General features: G+C 36.9%; 1 protein-coding gene across 10 annotated transcripts in view; it reads left to right on the top strand.

Moving 5' to 3' along the window:
• pknox2 (pbx/knotted 1 homeobox 2) overlaps positions 1–21,020 on the top strand; it is a 99,023-nt gene that overhangs the window by 59,401 nt on the left and 18,602 nt on the right. For all 10 annotated transcript variants that reach the window (XM_051908705.1, XM_051908700.1, XM_051908693.1 and 7 more), the window contains 3 exons: positions 5,242–5,350; positions 7,965–8,101; positions 20,204–20,375. In XM_051908705.1, coding sequence (XP_051764665.1) covers positions 5,264–5,350; positions 7,965–8,101; positions 20,204–20,375 — 396 coding nt within the window. In that variant the 5' untranslated portion in view covers positions 5,242–5,263. The remainder of the gene's footprint in view (positions 1–5,241; positions 5,351–7,964; positions 8,102–20,203; positions 20,376–21,020) is intronic.

Genomic DNA, 21,020 nt, shown 5'->3' with positions numbered 1-21,020 from the left:
CAAGTCCTGAAAAGTGAAGCCAAAAGGTTTTGATCACCCCACAGGTGGCTGGATGCACTATAGCTCATAAACCCCGCCCTCTCCATGTAATCGAATGTGACGTGAGACAAACTAAATCATCAAATTAAACTTCAAATAATTTTTTTCCAAAGATGGTTTCTGTCATTTTAGGTAGTTTTTATCATGCTGATGTAAATTCAAGTGTTTGTATTTTAAATAAGTTTGGGTTTAGTTAGCTATTTGAAGCTATAAAAACAGTTTGTAGTTTTAACAGTTTTAAAAACAGGTTTGACAGGCTCCGAGTTCACTACTGCGCAGACTCGGTTCCAAGATGTCGGTGCCATATATGGACATTGGCGGCTTCACTTTTCTAGAATGGTAGAGAGTGAAGGTGCATCATCCTTTTTTTTTTTTTTTTTTTTTTTTAACAGTCTATGGTTCAAATCTAGACTCTGACCAGGCCAAAACATGAGCCTCAAGCCACTTCTTGGTTATCTTTGCAATTTGGGCAGGAGCGTTTTCTTGTTGAAAAAATAACATCTGATCATTCCTCTTTAGATAACAACTTTTCATTTGTGGGAAGCAAGCCATTCTGCAATATTCTCCTGTACACCCAAACATTAAATGACTTTTCACAGTAAAGTAGCTCACCAATACTAGTATCTTAAAAGGCTCCCCACACAATGACACCTCTTCCTCCATGCTTCACTGTGGTAGAGATGCATTTATTATTATATTTCTCAGAAGATTTTCAAAGACTTCGCTCTGAAGCATCACCATGCAACTCGTGTTTCGTTATGATTCATCACTCCACACACAACTTCCCATAGCCTGCCAAAAACTTCATTCTGTCTTTGATGTTTTTCTGAGACAGTAATGGCTTTTTAAGTAGAGCATTTGCTTAAATTTTGCTAATTTCCTAATTTTGCTAATTTTTGGTTAAGACAATTATAAGATTAGTATTTAACCATTGTAGGCTTGGTCCAATTTTTTTTTTTTTGCTTATGAGTGTATACAACCTAAACATACATGATTATTTAAAAGTTTGGTGTCAGTAAGATTTTTTGTTAAGAAATTAATATTTATATTCCACAAGGATGCATCAAATTGATCAAAAATGATGAGTTAAGACTTGAAGACTGGAATTATGTTATTGCTGCTGAAAATTCAGCTTTGCCTTCACAAAACTAAATTACATTTTAAAATATATTAAAATAGAAAACAATAAGTTATAATATTTCACAACATTACTGTTTTTGCTGTATTGATTAAATGCAGATTTCATAAGCATAAGAGACTTCTCTTTTTTAAAAAACATCAAAAAATTTTACAGACCAAATGCATAAACATAATTTGCAATTGCGTTCAAAGTTTTAACAATAGTTGCTTCAGTGGTCTTTTCATTTAGTCGTTTGATTTTCTCTAGAAAAGTATCTAAATGCAACCTATTTTGGTTAATATTTTACAGAATATTTTTTTTGTATTGAAATTAATTTGTTATTATTATTATTATTATTATTATTATTACTATAATTTATTTTATTTTTTTATGCTTCAGTTTACATTTTTTCCTATTTTCTCTTTTGGCCCGAGAAATAATAAAATTGCATTTTTGACACTACAAATTGTGTTTAGACAGAGTAACATCCTGATCTTTCTTATTGCTTTATGTGTACCGCCTTACTGCACACAGGCTAAAAGTGCATGTCCTGACGTATACGTAGTTGTTTAGACAATCGGGTGTATGAGAGGGGAAGAATTTCTGACTGTATATCAATGAACAGATCGATGTGTTTGTATTGACCGATGCATTGAAACCAATACCCAGTATGTTAAGTCAGAAGGTGTGATGATGTATTTTAAAAGAGCAAGCCGGAAGGCTTAATCACTACACGCCCTTTGCCCGCCGAGACTTCGGAGGTTTCTTTGCTCATTATAAAGTATGCGTATGTGTGTCCATGTCTGTAAACACAGGTTTGTGGATAGAGCTGTTACCTAGTGTACACGGCGTGTATGCATTATTATTATGATGCTGCGGTGGGTACCACGCCACTCCAGGGACCAAGACTTGAGAGGCCCCCTTAAAATACCGTGCAATAATTGGAATTGCTTTATCTTTAGTCTCATCAATTAATGTGCAATTTTCCATTTAATTACCAACTCGCTCACAAAATTTGCAATTAAAATGAGGCGAGATAACAGTGAAGATGCCTTTCGGCTGATAGCACTTGGAATGAGAACACAAGCGTGGTGTGTAATCAGTATACAAATCACACACACACAACGTTCTCAATTTGTATGATTTGGACGAGCTTCATAAAATATGCAACGGCAAGCTAGAATCTAATTTGTGCTTGGAAAATTCCTCACGTTTCCACGAAGTCCAACACGAAATGGTCCGAGTGCTGATGGTGTTTATGATCATGACAACCTAAAACCTATAGTGTGTGACTGTGTGTGTGTGATCTCCTTAAAATAGCTGCTTGTTTTGCCTTGGCCCCTTCTACCATTTTCCACATGCTCCTGCCAACCTGAAGATGAGCTGTGAGGAAAAAAACGATCTTTCCTGTTTTCCTGCACGAACTGTTGTCTGTCTGCTGTCTGAGGAAGGTTACATCCTGTCTGACAGACTTGGCTTCTGTACTGTATTCTGCTCTCTGTCTCCTTGATTTTCCCACAATCCGCTTGACAGTCCTCTTGTTTTGCTGTCCACAGAATTGTTATTGCTGCAAACTTTGATGCAGTCAATTGGAAATGATGCATATGTGCTCATTTAAACAGGATTCTGTGCCTTTAAGATTTCAAGCTGTTAAGATATAGATGGAGCTAAAAATGTTCTCAAGAGAGAAAATGACTATTACTAAAGCTCAGAAAGAACTTTATAGGTCACGTTTTAAATGAGTGATTTATGTCTCGTGTAATTACCGTACGGAGCAGAGGTCCCACCCACATTAACTCGGCAGATGTGATTGTACTGTTCTTTCAGAGTAATTATATATGATTGCTTATGTATTTTTAGTATTCTTCGCGATTGTTAGCTTTTGCTTCTTACATGTGGGCTGCTACTAAATGCCTGGAGCTCAATGGTGGACTGAAGACTGAATTGGTGGGGTCAAACTGTCTGAAATGATCATTTTAATGATTTGGGTGTGATTTCATAAGGTTCTGTAATTAAAATACAACAAAAGACTCAACACTGACTAGTTTAAAAAGTTTAACACTGAATATACTTTCATATGCTTATGGCATCTTCATGTGTTTGGGTGGAACTAAATCTTATTTTGAATGCATTTAGACATGTTAAAATCAATATCCAACATTCAAAGATGTTTATGGTAAAAGACTTGCTATATATAACTTGAAAAGAAATAAGAAAGCTAGGGTTGCAGTTATGCTTGCTTATGTATTTGTTTATTCAAAAAATTAAAAAAAAAAAATAGAAAACTTTTTGGGTGTTTTGTTTTGTTTAAACGCTAAAAGTTTAAAATATGACATTTCAAAATGTGAGCGAATGAAAACCTCCTGAATTATTGGTACAGGCAAGTTAACATGGAGCAGAAAGAGTAAAGAACATTTGTGTGATACTTGATAAAACTTGACTAAGAAACGGGGTTCGGGGGTCCATGTGTGGTAACATGGGGCCAATTATCTGTAGTCAAGGTTTCCCACAGTGCACCATCCCCGGGGTCTGGCCTTCCCTTGCCCAGTGTCAATTACTCTTCTGACAACAGAGCTAATGAGCCCCTGATTGGCCTGCTGGGGTTGTCATGTTTATCTTAGTAAAACACTAACTCATCATGTACCCGCACCTCAAGGTGCTTATTTTGTTTTCTGGACAGACATACTGCAAACTTAGATTGTGTTAGATTGTAAGTCTTGCTCAAACTTGTTACTAATGCCCAGTGTTGGGGGTAACGCATTACAAGTAGCTTGAGTTACGTAATCAGATTACTTTTTAAAGTAACTAGTAAAGTAATGCATTACTTTTTCAATTTACAACAACATATCTAAGTTACTTTTTCAAATAATCTCTCTTGTCCCCAAGTTTAAAGAAATATAGTGCAGAAGTGTTGTGTGCGCTGTGTGTAAACATGGTTATTGTAGTTCTAGACTAAATGTGAACATGCATTTACTCATCTCACTTGCACAAAAACATATTCCTCAAAATAAATAAAAACAGTGAAATGCAATCTCAAAATTTTACACAAACCTGTAATAATTAATGATATTACATTACACAAATACACTTTATGTATTTAATCTCACTTTATTATCCAGTGTCTTTGCTGCTGACCTTCAATGATCTAATTCAACCATACTAATAAGCAAAAAATACTTTAGATTAGATTTAGAAATAAGAGTGTTGAACTTCCTTCTCCTGTATCCTATTCTTCTTTAATCCAGAATGGTAGCACAGCTGATAGGTTTGTTTGAGCTGCGCCCTCTACTGTACAGGTGTAAATATGCATTTCCTTCAGCTTGAGGCTTTTTCATTTAACTTTTAGTGTGAAAGGGCCGAAAAACATTTGCCAAAAATATAACTTTTTTGTTGTTATTAAAAACAAACAAGCAAGCCAAGCACAGGTGAGAAAAAGTAATGCATTACTTTTCATAAAAAGTAACTAATGCAATTAGTTACTTTTTTAGGGAGTACTGCAATATTGTAATGCATTACTTTTAAAAGTAACTTCTCCCAACACTGCTAATGCCTTATTGGATTCAGTACCATTATTCATATATAGTATATTATGCATTTCTATAATCTTTTGTGTACAGAGTTGCATTAAATGGACACTCTAGGTATTTTATAATGTACATTTTCTGCCTATAGGTTTGTAGTCCATAAGACAAATAATGTTTGTATGCAGATCTCGATTTAATCCCTCAAAATGATTTTTAGTTGTTAGTTTAGTTCTGTTTAGTTTAGTTTAAAAACAACTCAACATATTAATTTCTTCCAACATTGTATCAACGTTTGTTTGTCAGGTTAAGTACAGCAGCACCTAGTGGTGAGTCCTGGAATTGTTTCAGTAAATAACTTGAGTAAAGCATTTATTTACTTATTTATAATTGTTGTCTCTTTGAGAATTATTTTAGTCATTTTTGCCACGATTTTATATATATATATTTTTATTGTTATTTTATAAGTTATTTTCCTTTTGATTAATATGCCAGTAGATACGAATTTGGTCATACAGCAACACTCTCAGTAATCCTTTATGTCACTGTTGTTTCCTTCAGGGTCTCCATGTGAAGCTATCCCATGATGCAACATGTGTCCCCAGCACCAGCATTGACCATGATGGCCACACAGAGCGTCCCACCACCATCGTACCAGGAGAGCCAACAGGTCAGTCAACAAACAAAAAGATTTTAATATATAATTAAGTACGTAGACCCACCTTAGATGTAGGTGCATAATCCAGTCCAGTTACGTAAATATGCACATACATCTCATCCTTGAATGAGCTCCCTACTGAAATAAAAATCTAAGATAGTTTACTGGTGTAAGCTGGTTTAAACTGGTCTCCCAGCCTGGCCCTGCTGTTGTTTAAATGACCAAAACCTGCATTAAAACTTGCCTAACTAGACTGGGAGATGATAAGACCAACAAATCAGATTGTTTGTTGTTTTAATTCTCAAATTGTGGACGTCAGAAAAGGTACATCTGTAGTCCTGTGCAACATTTAGCATGTCAAATCTTCATTGTGCTTGTCCTGAGGTAATCAGAGGGACACAGAGCAGCATTTTTGTCCCAGAGTCCCCCTCTCCCTGTCCAGCTGCTGTATCCCTCCACCCTGAGGATTAGAGGCTGGGGAAAAGAGAGCAGCACGCTGGTGGAGACATGCAAATGAGAGCTAGTTAAGTGTGAAGAAGCTAATTTATTTCCTATTTGAGGCTGGGATTAAGACTTCCAGCTTCCTCCCTAAAACCATTTTTGTTCTGGGGAGGGAAACAGGAGGGGGCTTGCTTTCAAAGCTGCATCACAAAAGAGAAAAACAGGACAGGGAGAGATGAGAAAACGTAGACAACAGGAGAGTTGTACTCTCTCTCCCACTAATGCATCCTAAACAGGGTATTTGTGCATCCTGACAATGCTTCGAATGCGAGGGCAAGACCTCTGCCCACCTCGACTGCCGGAGTTTTATTTGATGACTAGGTGGAACATTTTCCTGCAGAAGGTGACCTACGTAAAATTTTAGGGGTCAAGTGCCTCAAATTAGATTCCAGATTTTAATGAAACCATATGCTGCAGTCGCTAATGTTCTTACATTGTCAAGATAGGCAAACCGAGAGCCTGCAGACACATTGGCAGTGCCTTCCTGAATATGTATGCTGTTTTTTTTTTTTTTTTCCTTACTAGCTTTTGCCTCAAGTTTTTCTAGAACTTCATCTGGATGTGTGCCATTTTTTCCTCCAATGCGGAAAAGATAACAAACCAGATTACTACGTGCACGTTTTCGCTCTTATAGCTATAAAAGCGCTGGAACACATAAAAAAGCACAAAAGTGAAGCGTTAATAAACTAAATCTGATAAGACGACAGTGCTTGGCTGTGAGCCACCAATAACATGCACATGAGCAAGATGATGTTGAACAGCATCTTTGGCTCATCAGGGTAAAAGCAGAATGGGTTGCTGCTTTATTTATCTGTTGAGCTTTATTTATGTTTGTCAGGAATTATCAGCTGTTTTTAATTGCTGTAAACAATTCCAAGAATTCTGAAAAGAAAACTGAATTTATTTGATTAAAAAAAAAAAAAAGAATCTGATTGGTGTTCAACATTGTACAGTAAATCTAATCTTCAAGGAATAATTTGATATTTTTAAATGGAAGATTGTCATCATTTTCTCACTGTCATGACATACCAAACCTGCATGATTTTTTTCTTTTTCTTTTGTGGAACACAAAAGTTGAAATTGTTTTCAGTTGCCAAGCAATATCATAGTTGAAATAAGCTGTAGTTGAATTTTTACAGTTGAATTTAAAGTTGGAACTATATGTTTTATGTTAGTTATATGGCAGCTTTACTGTTTTGTTTTGTACTGTTTTTAACTGTTGTGTAATGTACTTATTTTGGTTTATGTCCATGTTCAAAATAATAAAAGAGAAAATAATCATAAATGAATATGATGACATACCTTTCATTTGTAAAATATTTGTATTGCTGGATTATCCATGAAAAGGCATTACTACATGGATATTTATTATATAAGCAATTCTATGCCAGCCTAGTAGATGAATTTTCAATCTTCAAATGGACAAAAAAAAGTCGTCAAGTTACCTTTATTTATATACCGCATTGTACAATACAGAATTAATTGCGACTTTTTATCTCACAATTCTGACTTCTTTTCTCGCTATTGTGAGTTCACAACTTGCAATTCTGTTTTTTCTCAGAATTGCATGATATAAACTCAAAATTGTGAGATATAAAGTCAAAATTGCGAGTTATAAAGTCAGAATTGTGAGATGAACTCAGTCTTTTTTCCCTTAGAATTGGACTTTATGACTCGCAATTGCGAGTTTATATCTCACAATTCTGAGAAAAGAAGTTAGAATCGCGAGGAAAAAATTGTCAGAATTGCGAGATTATATCCTGCAATTGTGAGTTTATAACTCGCAATTCTGACTGTATTTCTCACAATTGTGAGCATATCTGACAATTCTGACATTATAACTTGCAATTCTGACTTCATTTCTTGCAATTGTGAGTTTATATCTCACAGTTCTGACATTATAACTTGCAGTTGTGAGAAAAAAGTCAGAATTGTGAGAGAAAAAGTCACAATTACATTTTTTATTTTTTTATTTAGTGGCGGAAACAAGCTTCCATAGAAATACGTTCAATTCAGCTAAAAAGCAGGTCTGCTGAAAACATTGATGTCAGTGTGTAATATGGTGTGTAATATGGTCAGAATAATCTGCGGTTATTCTGATTTTCTGTATTGTTTATTTTTTCAGATGACAGGCACTACGCAGCAAAACTCAAAGGCCCAGCATGTCCACCTCTCTGCCGCCTCAGCGGCAGGGGCCGCCCCAGTCAGCGTGACGCTCGACCCCCAAGCCCAACTGGAGTCAGACAAGCGAGCCGTTTACAGGTGAGTGTTATGCAATAGTGCAACTTCTTTTCAAGGACATCATTTATAAGCAAATCAAGATTTTTACTTTCTCTGAAGAAAATGTGAAATAGTGCTTTCATGATGCAATGATGGGCGACATGATGCAATGATGTTCTGGATGGTTGCTAGGACATTGCTATGTGGTTTCCCAGGTGGTCACTATATGGCACTGCTAGGTGCTTACTGGACAAGTATAAATAAATAGATAAATATACATACACTGCCTTTTAAAAGTTTAAGGTCGGTAAGATTTTTTAAATGTTTTCAAAGACGTTTCTTGTGCTCATCAAGGCTGCATTTATTTGACCAAATATGCAGTAAAAACAATAATATTATGAAATATTATTACATTTTAAAATAACTCTTTTCTATTTCAATATATTTTAAAATGTAATTTATTCCTGTGATGGGAAAGCTGAATTTTCAGCATCATTACTCCAATCTTCAGTGTCACATGATCCTTCAGAAATCATCCTAATATGCTGATTTGGTTCTTATAATTATGAATGTTGAAAATAATTGTGCTGCTTAAAATTTTTGTGGAAGCCATTATATATTTTAGGATTAATCAGGATTCATTGATGAATGAAAAGTTCAAAAGAACATTATTTATTTAAAATAGAAATCATTTGTAGCATTACAAATGTCTTTACTTGCTGAATGTTGAATACATTTCTTTCTTTCTTTCCTTTTTTCTAAAACAAACAAATAAAATCTCTAAACTTTTCAGTGGTAGTATGTGTAATATATGTATGAAAGTTTTTGTGTTCCTTTATTTTCCAGTGTATATTATGTAGGTACCTGTACGCCATTGTTCCATCAGATATAAATAATGCAGTTTTATAGCTATTTGAAACCCTCATAACATATTGATCTAAATACAAGCATACAGACTAGACGCTTGATTTGGATAGCAACACGCCTGCATAAGTCATATTTTCCTTGTTTATTCATGAAGTAAATAATACATGGCACACTGACACTTTAAATACTTAAAGCCTCATTCCCAATCCTCCCCTTCCCAGTTGATTACAGTGCGGCTGTTTGCGAGCCGCATGCATATCGTAGCATCATAGGGTTCCTATCTGAAGGCAGCCGCGAGGGCTCGTTCGACCGGCTGCAGCGCTGGCTATGATTAGCGGTGTCTCGCGGCAGCGTGGCAGCGGCCCGTGGTTTCACGCTAACCCCTAAGGCAGGTCTGTGAAGGCCTGGGCAGGCCTGGGGCTCAGTCTCTCAGCTCCTCAGAGAGAGAAAACTGCCTTTGATGTGAGCAGCCAGCCGGAGGCGGCCTGCAGGCGGTGTGAAAAAAAAAAAGCCTAGACTCAGCCTACATTCACACTACGTACACACACACACACACACACACACACACACACACACACACAGAGTGTCTGCTCCTACTTCCCTATCGTTCTTAGTCACATATACTCAGCTTCTCACTCGCTGCATATATATCACCACCTCCTTCTTTCTCTCACACACATACACAGATTTCTGATTTCATCCTACATGACACATCTTAAGTGCTGTAAATATTAAAAGGCGTAACCGAGAGCCATCACTCATAACTTGTTCTGATCCTCATCCTTGCACAATAAAAGCGCACAGGTGAAATAGAAACCAAAGAGAATTTGTATTAGACTTGACATCTCGTACTGTCAGGTGTCTAATGCAATTTATGTACGAATATCTTTTTTAGGACAGACATTTTTATTGGACAAGAAACAGTGTACATGTTGAATCACATGTGATACAAGTGTACATGTTGAGGCACTAGAGAAAAGGATTGCTGCAAAACTGTTTACAGATTCATTTTTAGACAAATGAATGGTAAGAATGAAGCTTACTACTCAGTCTGGTAGAACGTGGCGCTTGCAACGTCATGGTCGTGGGTTTGATTCTTAGAAAAAACACTCATAAAGTGTATACATAAATATAAAGTAGCTTTGGATAACATGTTTGTCAGCTCAGAGTCATTAATTTGAATTAATTTACAAAAAATATTTATTTTATGTATTTAAAATTTACATATACTACTGTTCAAAAGTTTGGGGTGAAATTATTTTGTTTTGAAATTAAAAAATTAATACTTTTATTCAAGAAGAATGCAGTAAATTGATCAAACATGAAATTAAAGACATTTACAATGTAACAATTTTTTTTTTCAAATAAATGCTGTTCTTTTGAACTGTATATTCATCAAAGAATCTTGAAAAAGTGTAACAGTTTCCACAAACAGCACAACTGTTTTCAACATTTGTTAATAATAATAAACCAAATCAGCATATTAGAATGATTTCTGAAGGATCATGTGACAGTGAGGACTGGAGTAATGATGCTGAAAATTCAGCTTTGTCATCACAGGAATAAATTACATTTTTAAATATATTTAAATAAAAAAACGTTGTTTTAAATTGTAATAATATTTCACAATATTACTGTTTCCACTGATCTTTGATCATATAAATGCAGCATTGGTGAGCATTAAAAATCTTCCCAACCCTTAACTTTGTTATGCAGAGTATAAAGCAACATGTATCTCACCTCCAAAACTATTATGGGCATTTAACAGTGCAGAAAAAAATGGGAGCTGTTTGTTTATATTTTGTCCTCATGTATTGTTTTGATTCAATTTGGCAGGTTGGTGTTTATTTCTGCACCTTTCGTTTCTCTAATTGCCAGTATTGCGAGTTTGAGTTGTTGAGTATATGCTCTGGCGTGCGTTGCTTAATTATTAACAGTAGAATAAATGTGCGATACAGTAATTATCTTAACGAGTTACTGCACTCTCTTTTAAAGCATCTGAGACCTTCTCTTCTTATTAGAAACGAGGCAGGGGGTCTCTTTCCTGTGGGGTACTTGCGACATATCCAAAATTAGGTCCAATAAAATCCAGGAGATGAAATTGTAATATGTATCCAAAGAAGTTCCTGAGGGTGTAAAATTCAGCACTATTCCACAATGATAAAAGCGAGATGGAAAGAAAACTCAGGTTGGAATTTTCATAAGTGAACCGAACAAAGAAACCCAGCAAATGGAAATATAAATGCAAAATAGGCTAAATAATTTTTTGACATTTAACAAGAAGGGTATATAAAAATAAAGCATTATGCTGTATTAAAGGGTTAGTTCACCCAAAAATGAAAATTATCCCATGATTTACTCATCTTCAACCCATCTTAGGTGTATATGACTTTCTTCTTTCAGTCAAACACAATTGGAGTTATATCAAAAAATATCCAAGCTTTATAATGGTAGTGAATAGTAACCAAGATTTTTAAGCCCAAAAAAGCACATCCATCCATCATAAAAGCAATCCATACGGCTCCAGGGGGTTAGTAAAGGCCTTCTGAAGTGAAGTGATGCATTTTTGTAAGAAAAATATCCATATTTAGAACTTTATATACTAGAATCACTGGCTTCCGTATGCGACCAATTCCCGCTGACGTTACCGGAAGCTAGTGATTAGTCTATAAAGTTATAAACATTTTTCATACAAAAATGCATCGCTTTGCTTCAGAAGGCCTTTATTAACCCCCTGAAGGTGTATGGATTACTTTTATGATGTGCTTTTTGGGGCTTCAAAATCTCAGTTACTATTCACTCCCATTATAAAGCTTGGAAGAGCCAGAATATTTTTTAATAGAAGTCTGATTGTGTTTGACTGAAAGAAGAAAGTCATATACACCTATGATGGCTTGAGGGTGAGTAAAATTTTGTGTGAACTAACCCTTTAAGTTTTTATTACCAAATTAAATAAAAATATTATATAAATTAAATAAAATTGTAGTTAAACCTAAAACTCAAACTAATGAAGAAACTTTTTGGTAAAAATGCAAACTTTTTAACATTTTCTTTTCAGGAATTCAATCCTTCATTCCCTGCGATGCAGGAATTATAATATCAAATCACCCAAAGTCTAAATAAATTAGGCTTTTACAAGCAAATCAAATGTAATCAATATATTCATGATTTGTATCCATTGTAATCCATATTTATTCCTTCGAAATTACACAACATTTCTTTGAAAAGCTGTTTTGTGTGTACAGAATTGTATGCTGATGCTTCACACCTCTCAGCCTACATCTTTTGAAGTATTTATGTTTATGTATAGTGTTCAGACCCCCATAGGTGTGCTTATATTAGAGTATTGAAATATCTGAATGGGGTTTATGTGTTTCTTTCCCTTCTCGCCATGACTCAGATTGGCGGGTGCTGAGTGGATTTGCATTGATACTGGATTTCTGTCTCTTGGTGCACAGTCATGCTGTCTTCATTGAGCTCCAGTGGATCAGGAGTGTCATGGACTGATGGAAGAGAGATAGAAATAGAGAGAGAAAGAGGGAATAGGAAACAGAAAAGAAGAAAAGGAAAAGGAAATTAGAGAGTTATAGAACAGCTTTAGAAGACCCAGCAGTAGCAGCAGCGCATATCAGTCCCAACAGGAGTGCTTTTAATTTGACAGCCAGAGAGGAAATGGTGAGCCAGTTCTCCCCAGCCGCTGTAATGCACCATAAATTCTGTTTACATTCGCTGTTGGGGAGCTCTCGCAGTCATTTGGTGCCCAACATCTTAACGACCCTCTCGCTCTCTTACTAATGGTGCTGCGATTTCTATACCATCCAGAGTAAGTCATCTTATCCAAGCCATAGGGCGAGTCAGACCTGATCATGAGTGTCAGGCTAAAGGATGTATTTTTTAGATTGTTACTGGCAGATTATGATAAATAGTACTTAAAGTATCTCAGGAAATCCCTGAGGGCACATTTATATCCGAGTAAGATTTTGTTCCTCAATTTAAAACCGTAGACGTCGAGTTTTATTCTGTTTCATCCTGTCTTGTGTCTCCAGGGTGCACAGTGTTCTGAACTTCACAGACTGACTGTCTGAACGTGTGTGTTCGTGTTAGCAAGAGCTACTAAAGTCTGTGAATGAATCTAATACTTGTTAGCGGTGCTTGCTAAGGCAATATTATTGCACAGGGTTAGAGGACTCCACAAATCTCTATAGCTTTTGAACATTATTTCATAGAGACTTGGCAACCACTTAGAAAACCGCATAGCAGTGGTCAAAAAAATCCACCCTGACCATACTAGCAGCTACATATAGTAGCAGTGCCCTAGAAACCAAGCAAAACACACTAGCAACCACAAAAATACTTTAAGCCCCTTAGAAACCATATAGCAACACCCTGGCAACCACATACCAACGCCCTAACAATTACCAGGAACACAATAGCAACAGACTAGAAACCACCTTAATACAGTTACAACACCCTGGTAACCACCTAGATCACAGCAATAATAAAAACACACAAAACAACCTTGCAACTACATTGCAACACATTACAAATTCTAGCAACCTAGCTACCACATACAATAACAGTGCACTAGCAATTCCAAACACCTTAGCAACACTCTAAAATTACTCAGAACCATTAGTAACTGTATAGCAACTACACTGCAACACATTACAAATCACCCAGACCAGCCCAGCAATCACATACAATAGCAGTGCTCTAGCAACCATTCAAAATACCCTAGCAACTGCATAACAACACTCTAAAATTACCCAGAGCCGTTAGTAACTGTATAGCAACATCCTGGCAACCACAGCCTTTCAAACTACCCAGAACACCCTAGCAACTGTATAGCAAAACCCTACAAATCACCCTGACCAGCCATAGCAACACCCTAGAAACTACCCAGAACATCCTAGCAACCCCATAGGAACACCCTACAAACCACCCAGACCAGCCTTGCAAACACATACAGTAGCACTGTCTTGGCAAACGATGCGAAAAACTCTAGCAACCGCATAACATCACTCTAAAAACAACTCAGAACCCCTTAGTGATATTGCAACATTCTGGCAATGGAACACCAACTGCATAGCAACTCTCTTAAAAAACAATTTGAACACCTTAGCAACTGCTGTATAAAGCAACATCCTGGCAACCAAACGTTACAGCCTAGCATCATGATGGCAACTTTTGCATTGGTAAGTGCTGCTCATGTATTCTTCATAGCATGTTAAAAACCTTTGATTGCTTTTATGTGACATCTCTGTATTTAACCTCTATTGTCCAATGAAAAGACCTGGCTGTGTATGACAACAGGCCACAGCTACCCTTTACCCTGCAGGTGAAAGAGAGAGAGGTGAAAACAGTGTTGAAAAAGAGCAGCGCCACTCATTGAAATGCAGCAGTGGGAGTCCCATATAAACCCTGATGGCGAGTGGTATATTTGTGTGTGCGCGGCCCCCCATACAGGTTGAGCTCCAGACATGTAGCCTGGAGGAGGGAGTGTGTGTTCATGTGAACGTGTGTGTGTGCGAGGAGCGGTCTCAGCGTGGGGGCACCCCAGACTGGGTTTAATAAAGCCAGCAGCCACTGGCTCGCCCTGATTAGGATGGCAAACATACCGGGTGAGCACACAGAGAGCACACCCCCATCTCCCCGGCAGCCCGTGGGTGGCCCACCACGATACCAAAACAAATGCAGCTAGAGCTAGCATGAAAATGCGTCCAGCTTTAGTTTTGGACTCGAAATTGCTTTGATGTGCTTTTTTGTTTCTTAGAAAAGGTTTATTTATTTGCTATTTTTTTTTTTATCTTCGAGGGCTTTTATCTTTGAAACCTCTATGCTAAAATATTGAGCTTGATATCGAAAACAGGTAAGCCCAATAAGATTAAGCCTTAAGTATCTCATTAGCTGAGACCATCAAGCCTATTCGTTGAATGGAAATAAAAAATGCCATATCCGATTTTATTCGTCAGTTCGCGGGGTCAGTTCTGCTGACTCTTATCTCAGTAAATGGCACTTTTATGGGTTAATAGTTCCCCGGCTCCCTTCATTCTGAGACCTCTGCACTGCAGATAACGTCTTGCTGTTTTGGCACATTACCAGCTTTAGGTGCCTCATGATGTTTGAGGAGGTACAGACGCTGTGATATATACTGTAAGATGACTGTATCAACATAAGGTAGCAGGATTACAGTTGTAAATCTGATTATATAAACGTAGTGTTTTTTATTAAAAGTCTGAAGTTTTTTAGACTTCATTAATGATTCATTTGATTTAAAGCACCTGGTCATAGGAGTCAGCGGAAGAGATCAGTGACTCAATTAGGGTGCGTCTCAATCAGCTCCCTAGTTAGGTAGTCAGGGCACTGATCTGGGAGTCAGCCATTTTAAGGGCTGTCTCAATCGCAAAAACACACATCGCTAGGCAGGTAGTGAACACATCTAGTTAACATTTATACTTAATATTTGGCTTAAATGTTGTAAGGATATGTAACAGAACAGTGTGTTTACACAGCGTAACAAATAATATAAAAAAAATGCCTGCCTGTTGTTGATTAATACCAGCGGTGGCATTCTACAATGTTGTATAGTCATGTCGCCAGAGTAATCACTGTCCCAATATGTAGTGAGCCAGGGTCCTTACCAAGGCTGAATTTGTGTACACAAAATACTGATTCATGACCTAGGAAGCTAGGGAGCTGACTGATATGCACCTTAGACAACTCTGGAGTTTCTGAGTCTGTTTTGACCGATTCATTTCATTAGAAGAACCTACTCATACAAATCATTGTTTTTATGCTTAGTCAGTGAAAAGCAAAAGATGCAAAAGAAAGACACGTCATGATTGTTATTATCTGATGAGAGATTTTGCATTCAAAAGTGGCTAAAGTTTGTTTTTTCTTTAGTATCTTTTTTTGTTTTGTTTTTTTTTTTTCAAAATCTTAAGTACACAATTATTTGGAGTTTGTGAATCTTCATTAATGATTCATTTCATTAACCACCTATTCAAAAGAGTCATTTGTTTGTGAATCAGATACTAGATACTAGATACTAGTGTGTTTGGTTTTTGGAACTTTTTTCATTTATAATTTAAGACCAACATTAATTACACAGTTCTCTGTTTATTTTGAGGCCATACTGCAGTGACTGAGATGGTAATTCAGTTTCCACTCTGACAGATTCAGCGATTCAATTAGTCATCTTTGGAGTTTGTGAGTCTTTTTTACCAATTCATTTCATTTCATTATAAGAACCTGCTCATACAAATCATTTGTTTGTGAATTGAATTACACTAGTTTGTTTTTATGCTTAGCCATTGAAAACAAAATATGCAAAAGAAAGACATGTCATGATTTGGATTATCTGATCTAGTCTTAAATTCAGAGTGGCTAAAATTTGGCTTTTTCTTTTGTTTGTTGTTTTTGTTAGTTTGTGTGTTTATTTTTTCAAACCTTAAAGTGTCCAAAAATGTTGCTCCAGACTTGTTTGTCTCGTTTTTCTGCAAAACATACCGTAAAATAGGATATTTTGAAGAACAGCTTCTGTTCCCATTGACCTCCATTGTATTTTTTGTCCATATAATGGAAGTCAGTTGGAACCAAAACTGCATTCATTACAAGAACCCGCTCATTAGAATCATTTGTTTGTTATGTGAATAACACTAATACAATCGTTTGTTGTTATGCCTATAGCCAGAAGAGCAAAGGATGCAAAAGACAGACATGTCTTGATCTGGATTATCTGATGAGTGAATTCAAAGAGGCTTTGGTTACTGTATTTAATGACATCAGTACATCAGTAGTTTGCCCATCATAGAATGTAAAAGTCCTTCTAATGGCCCCTCTATTTTAAACTATATGAGCCTACACTTTTACGTTTGAAGGATGGCAGCTCGGACAGTCTTTCCCGCAAGAGTTGAGAGATGATAACTAAAGGTTAAAGACAAATAGCATTAAGTGTTTCATTTTAACCGGCACATTTTGAAAGATTAACCGATTAGCTCTGCACTTTGCGGCACACTGCCTCATCCAGACCGCATAGATGAAGAGATTTAAAAGTCTGGAGTTGCTCAGAGAGATCAGATTACACTTAAGAGTTTTTCTACCCTCATTTAGCCTTTGAAACAACCGAGGCAATTAGTTTATAGAGTAACTGCTCTAAGTGTTCTGTCCATCTTTAGTAACAAAGATTTTACTGCGATTGGCATGTCGTCTGAGATAATGCAATCAGAAATGTTCTGTTCAGAACAAGAGCTGCTACTTGTCCGTCATCGCATTTGTATTCCAGACTTGACTGAAGTTCAAAAAACTCACATAGTTTCTGCTGCAGATAAATGTTATGAAATGTAACCTCCTAATGAAGGTAATGCAGCTTTATTAGACTCACTCCAGGGAATCTGAGTGTTCGGATGAACCTGTACCTTGTGGCTTAACTTTCCAATTCGATTTTATGCTCTAATTTCTGGGTAGTTTGTTCCTCAGCCTACTTGCCAAATCCTCAGAGAGCTAAATTGATAGCATCCTTTGGCTTTGGGCCTTTCGGGCTGTGTCCGGGTTATGATCCAGGCCTGCGAAGAGAGAGAAGGGGAGAGATAACCCAGCCATGCCCTCCAGGATTTACTGTGACTGGGGAGGGCAGAGAGGAAGAGGGACTGGCACGGCGGAGGGGAGCGGGACGAGCCCGGAGGGAGCGCAGATCGCCTCGCTGCTCAGCACTGCGAGTCTGTTTAGTATTCCTGTCACGTCAGCTGGAGGGAGCGGCATTAAATTGGGATCAGGCAGATTAGAGTCTAATATAGCCGGCTATTAAAGGCTGCAAATGAGAGTGGTGGGTTACAGCCGGAGCCTGGGCCCCTCACCCAGTCTCACAGCCTCTTTCAGTCTCTCAAACAGGCTCCGCAAGGGAAAAAAATACATATACACGCACAGGGCATAGGATAGGATAGGATAGGATAGGATAGGACAAGACATGTTTCTTGCATGCAACCACGAACACAGCACAAGCTGTGATGTCCAATTCGTGTACAAATGACTCTTATGAATATACTGAATATGTGAAAAAAATATTATTTTAACCCTTATTCAAAGATCCATTTTTAGGGGGATGGCTCATTTTTGTCTTATCAGTAAACGACCACTGGTATGATTGGCTGACATCATTGCATAGCAAAAAGTATCAATGCCACCTCAGTATTGCACACGGGTAAGTGTTTTGAAAACATTATCCATATAAAACCATCATTTACTGCATTATTGAACTGTTTACTTATGGTTTGCAACATTGCTGCTATCAGATCCAATGCAGTTGCAATACGGCTGCTTCATTGCCGGTTCGTTTCTTTGCGAACTCTTCATTAAAATGTGCCTCATTTACAAAACAATCTGCAGTCAAATACTCTGAACAAACATGTAATATTCCAACGCTATTTGTGACACCACTAAAAATAAACTTTCCACATGTTTCCTGACACTGGGATCCTTACTGAAATCTGTACTTAGCCACAAACAAGGTGTTTAAACAGGATGTGTCGAAGCGCTTTTACTCTTCCATGTGTCTTGTTGTTGACAGACTAGAGCAAGTTGTACTTTATTGTTCAGCCTTGGCTGAAAATTGGTCTTTGGCCTCGCCATACAATCACAATACAATTAACAATACACAGCATCCACTTCAACATCATAAGCTAAAAATATTCACATTTCCTACCCCTTATTCAGAAGACCTATTGCATTTGCTACAAAAGTTTGCTTGTACTATATTTTGCTTTGATTGCTTTTGGTGTTCTATAACAATGATGAGATGGTAATAATTCAAAAGCATGATTCAAAGGGCGTGTTGTGTCTCTCATTATAGCCAAAATTTTTCTCTGAACAGCAATTTCGTATAAGTGATCGACTGACTTTTTCGTGGATCCTATGATTTTAACTGCCATTCTTGTAATTCTGTTTAATTTTACTTTATTCACAAATATAAGTCGTCCAAACCACACAGTTATGTTATACCCTAACATTCTCAATTAAACTAGTACACTAAAAACATATAAAAACAAGGTTTGGGATCAGTAAGATTTTTTTAAGCAAGGACACATTTGTCAACAGTGACTTTTACATTGTTATAAAAGATTTACAAAATATTTTTTCTTCTGAAATTTCATTTCATTGAAGAATCCTGGGGGGGGAAAGTATCACGGTTTCCACAGTGTGGAATATTTTAATAAATGTTTCTTGAGCAGCAAAAAGGCATATTAGAATGCTTTCTGAAGGATCCTGTGACACTGAAGACTGGAGAAATGATGCTGAAAGTTTTGCCATCACAGAAATAAATGACATTTAAAGTAACTTTTCTATTTTAATATATTTTAAAAATATAATTAATATTCCATAATATTACAATTTTTACTGTATTTTGCTCAAATAAATGCAGCCTTGGTGAGCATACTTTTTTTTTTTCAAAAGATTATTGTTGTATTAAAAGATACATTCTAAAAAAGAAAAGAAAAAGGAAATATTGTTCCAAAACAGTGACATATATTTATATGACAAATGCAATGCAGGATCACTACAATGACAGCATCAAATGCAACTAAACCACTTTCAAATGCCACTTCTGTAATTTGGCAACTAAAACATCTCCTAAATGCTTCATTTTGGGATCCTAGTGAACTAGTGGATCCCCAGTGTTTTTATATGCTGTCCTTATTGACTTGCAGCATGACCCTTAATCATTTGTTGTGGTGATGTTGTTTTCTTTTTAACTGAATCAGCGTTCTGCACGTCAGGCTAGGCTTAGCTTTCAAGAGGCTGAGCTGAGTGAATTTTAGCTTTCATTAGGTCTGCTCTTCAGCAGAAGCCTCTCTCTGGGCAGGCTTAAACCAGTGCAAACATATTCATCCTCTGATGATACAGGAAATGTTAATGCTGTTAACATGACAAATGTCAACTTGCTAGAAGAAACCTTTAGACAGAGCTTATGCCTACAATCAAATGAAGATGACAACGATTATATATTCAGCTGCTGTATCCTGACTGAACCAATTAAACTGGTTATTTTCTTGTTAACTGGTTATTTTATTAAATACTGGTGTATTGCTTACTGCATAATGTACATTATATACTATACCTACCGGACAAAAGTTTGGAGTTAATTAAATTTTTTTAAAATGTTTTTGAAAGACATCTCTTATATTCATAAGACTGCATGAATTTAAGTATGATACAGTAAATTATGAATACTATAAAAATACAGTAACATTATTAAATATGATCTCTTTCTGTGTCCTGCAGACATCCTCTTTTCCCTCTTCTGGCGTTGCTGTTTGAGAAGTGTGAGCAAGCAACACAGGGATCAGAATGCATCACCTCCGCCAGCTTTGACGTTGACATCGAGAACTTCGTCCACCAGCAAGAGCAGGATCACAAGCCTTTCTTCAGCGAGGACCCTGAACTAGACAACCTGGTAACCATTCATATCTCTTGTTACTTAATTTGTATCAAGTTCAGCCGTTTACCTGCTCTTAAAAACCTGTTTACTTCCTGTATATCTAAATGTCACATTTGCACTGCCCTCTGCTGGCATATTTGCACTGTATACTTCTTTCAATTCTGAGGTACTTTGATTCTTAAAATATCATTAAAACGACTAGGAATAAACAATGTTTTATTGAAAATAAAAAGTCAAATGTATTAGTCACAATGACACTCGCCCACCTCTTGTCAGTAGCTCTTTTTTTTCCCTCTATTGTTCTCATTTCCTCTAACTCTCCCCCTCATATTCATCATCTCTTCTCTTCTGTGCCCTGCAAGACAGTTAACAGTAATTAGAAATTAAGGGAAGGAGGAAGAAAAAGGTCACTGTTCATCATTACCGGGGCGCTCGTCCGACTAGCGCTGCTCAGTCAATTAACTCTGCATCTGTGTGCTTTACGACACACTGGTCACACACGGGTCTTCCGTTCACTAACTCTTCACCGCGACAGTTATAGCGCCCGCGCTGCGCTTCGTTCTGGCCTCAGAGAGATGGCACTGAGCCCTGATTAAACGAGCTGCAGTAATTGGCAGATTTATCTCCTCCTTGGCAAAGCATTTTTTAGCCCATTTGGTC

Source organism: Ctenopharyngodon idella, chromosome 10 (genome assembly GCF_019924925.1).
Source record: "Ctenopharyngodon idella isolate HZGC_01 chromosome 10, HZGC01, whole genome shotgun sequence".
Classification (NCBI taxonomy): Eukaryota; Metazoa; Chordata; class Actinopteri; order Cypriniformes; family Xenocyprididae; genus Ctenopharyngodon; species Ctenopharyngodon idella.
This window is presented reverse-complemented; position numbering and strand designations above follow the sequence as displayed.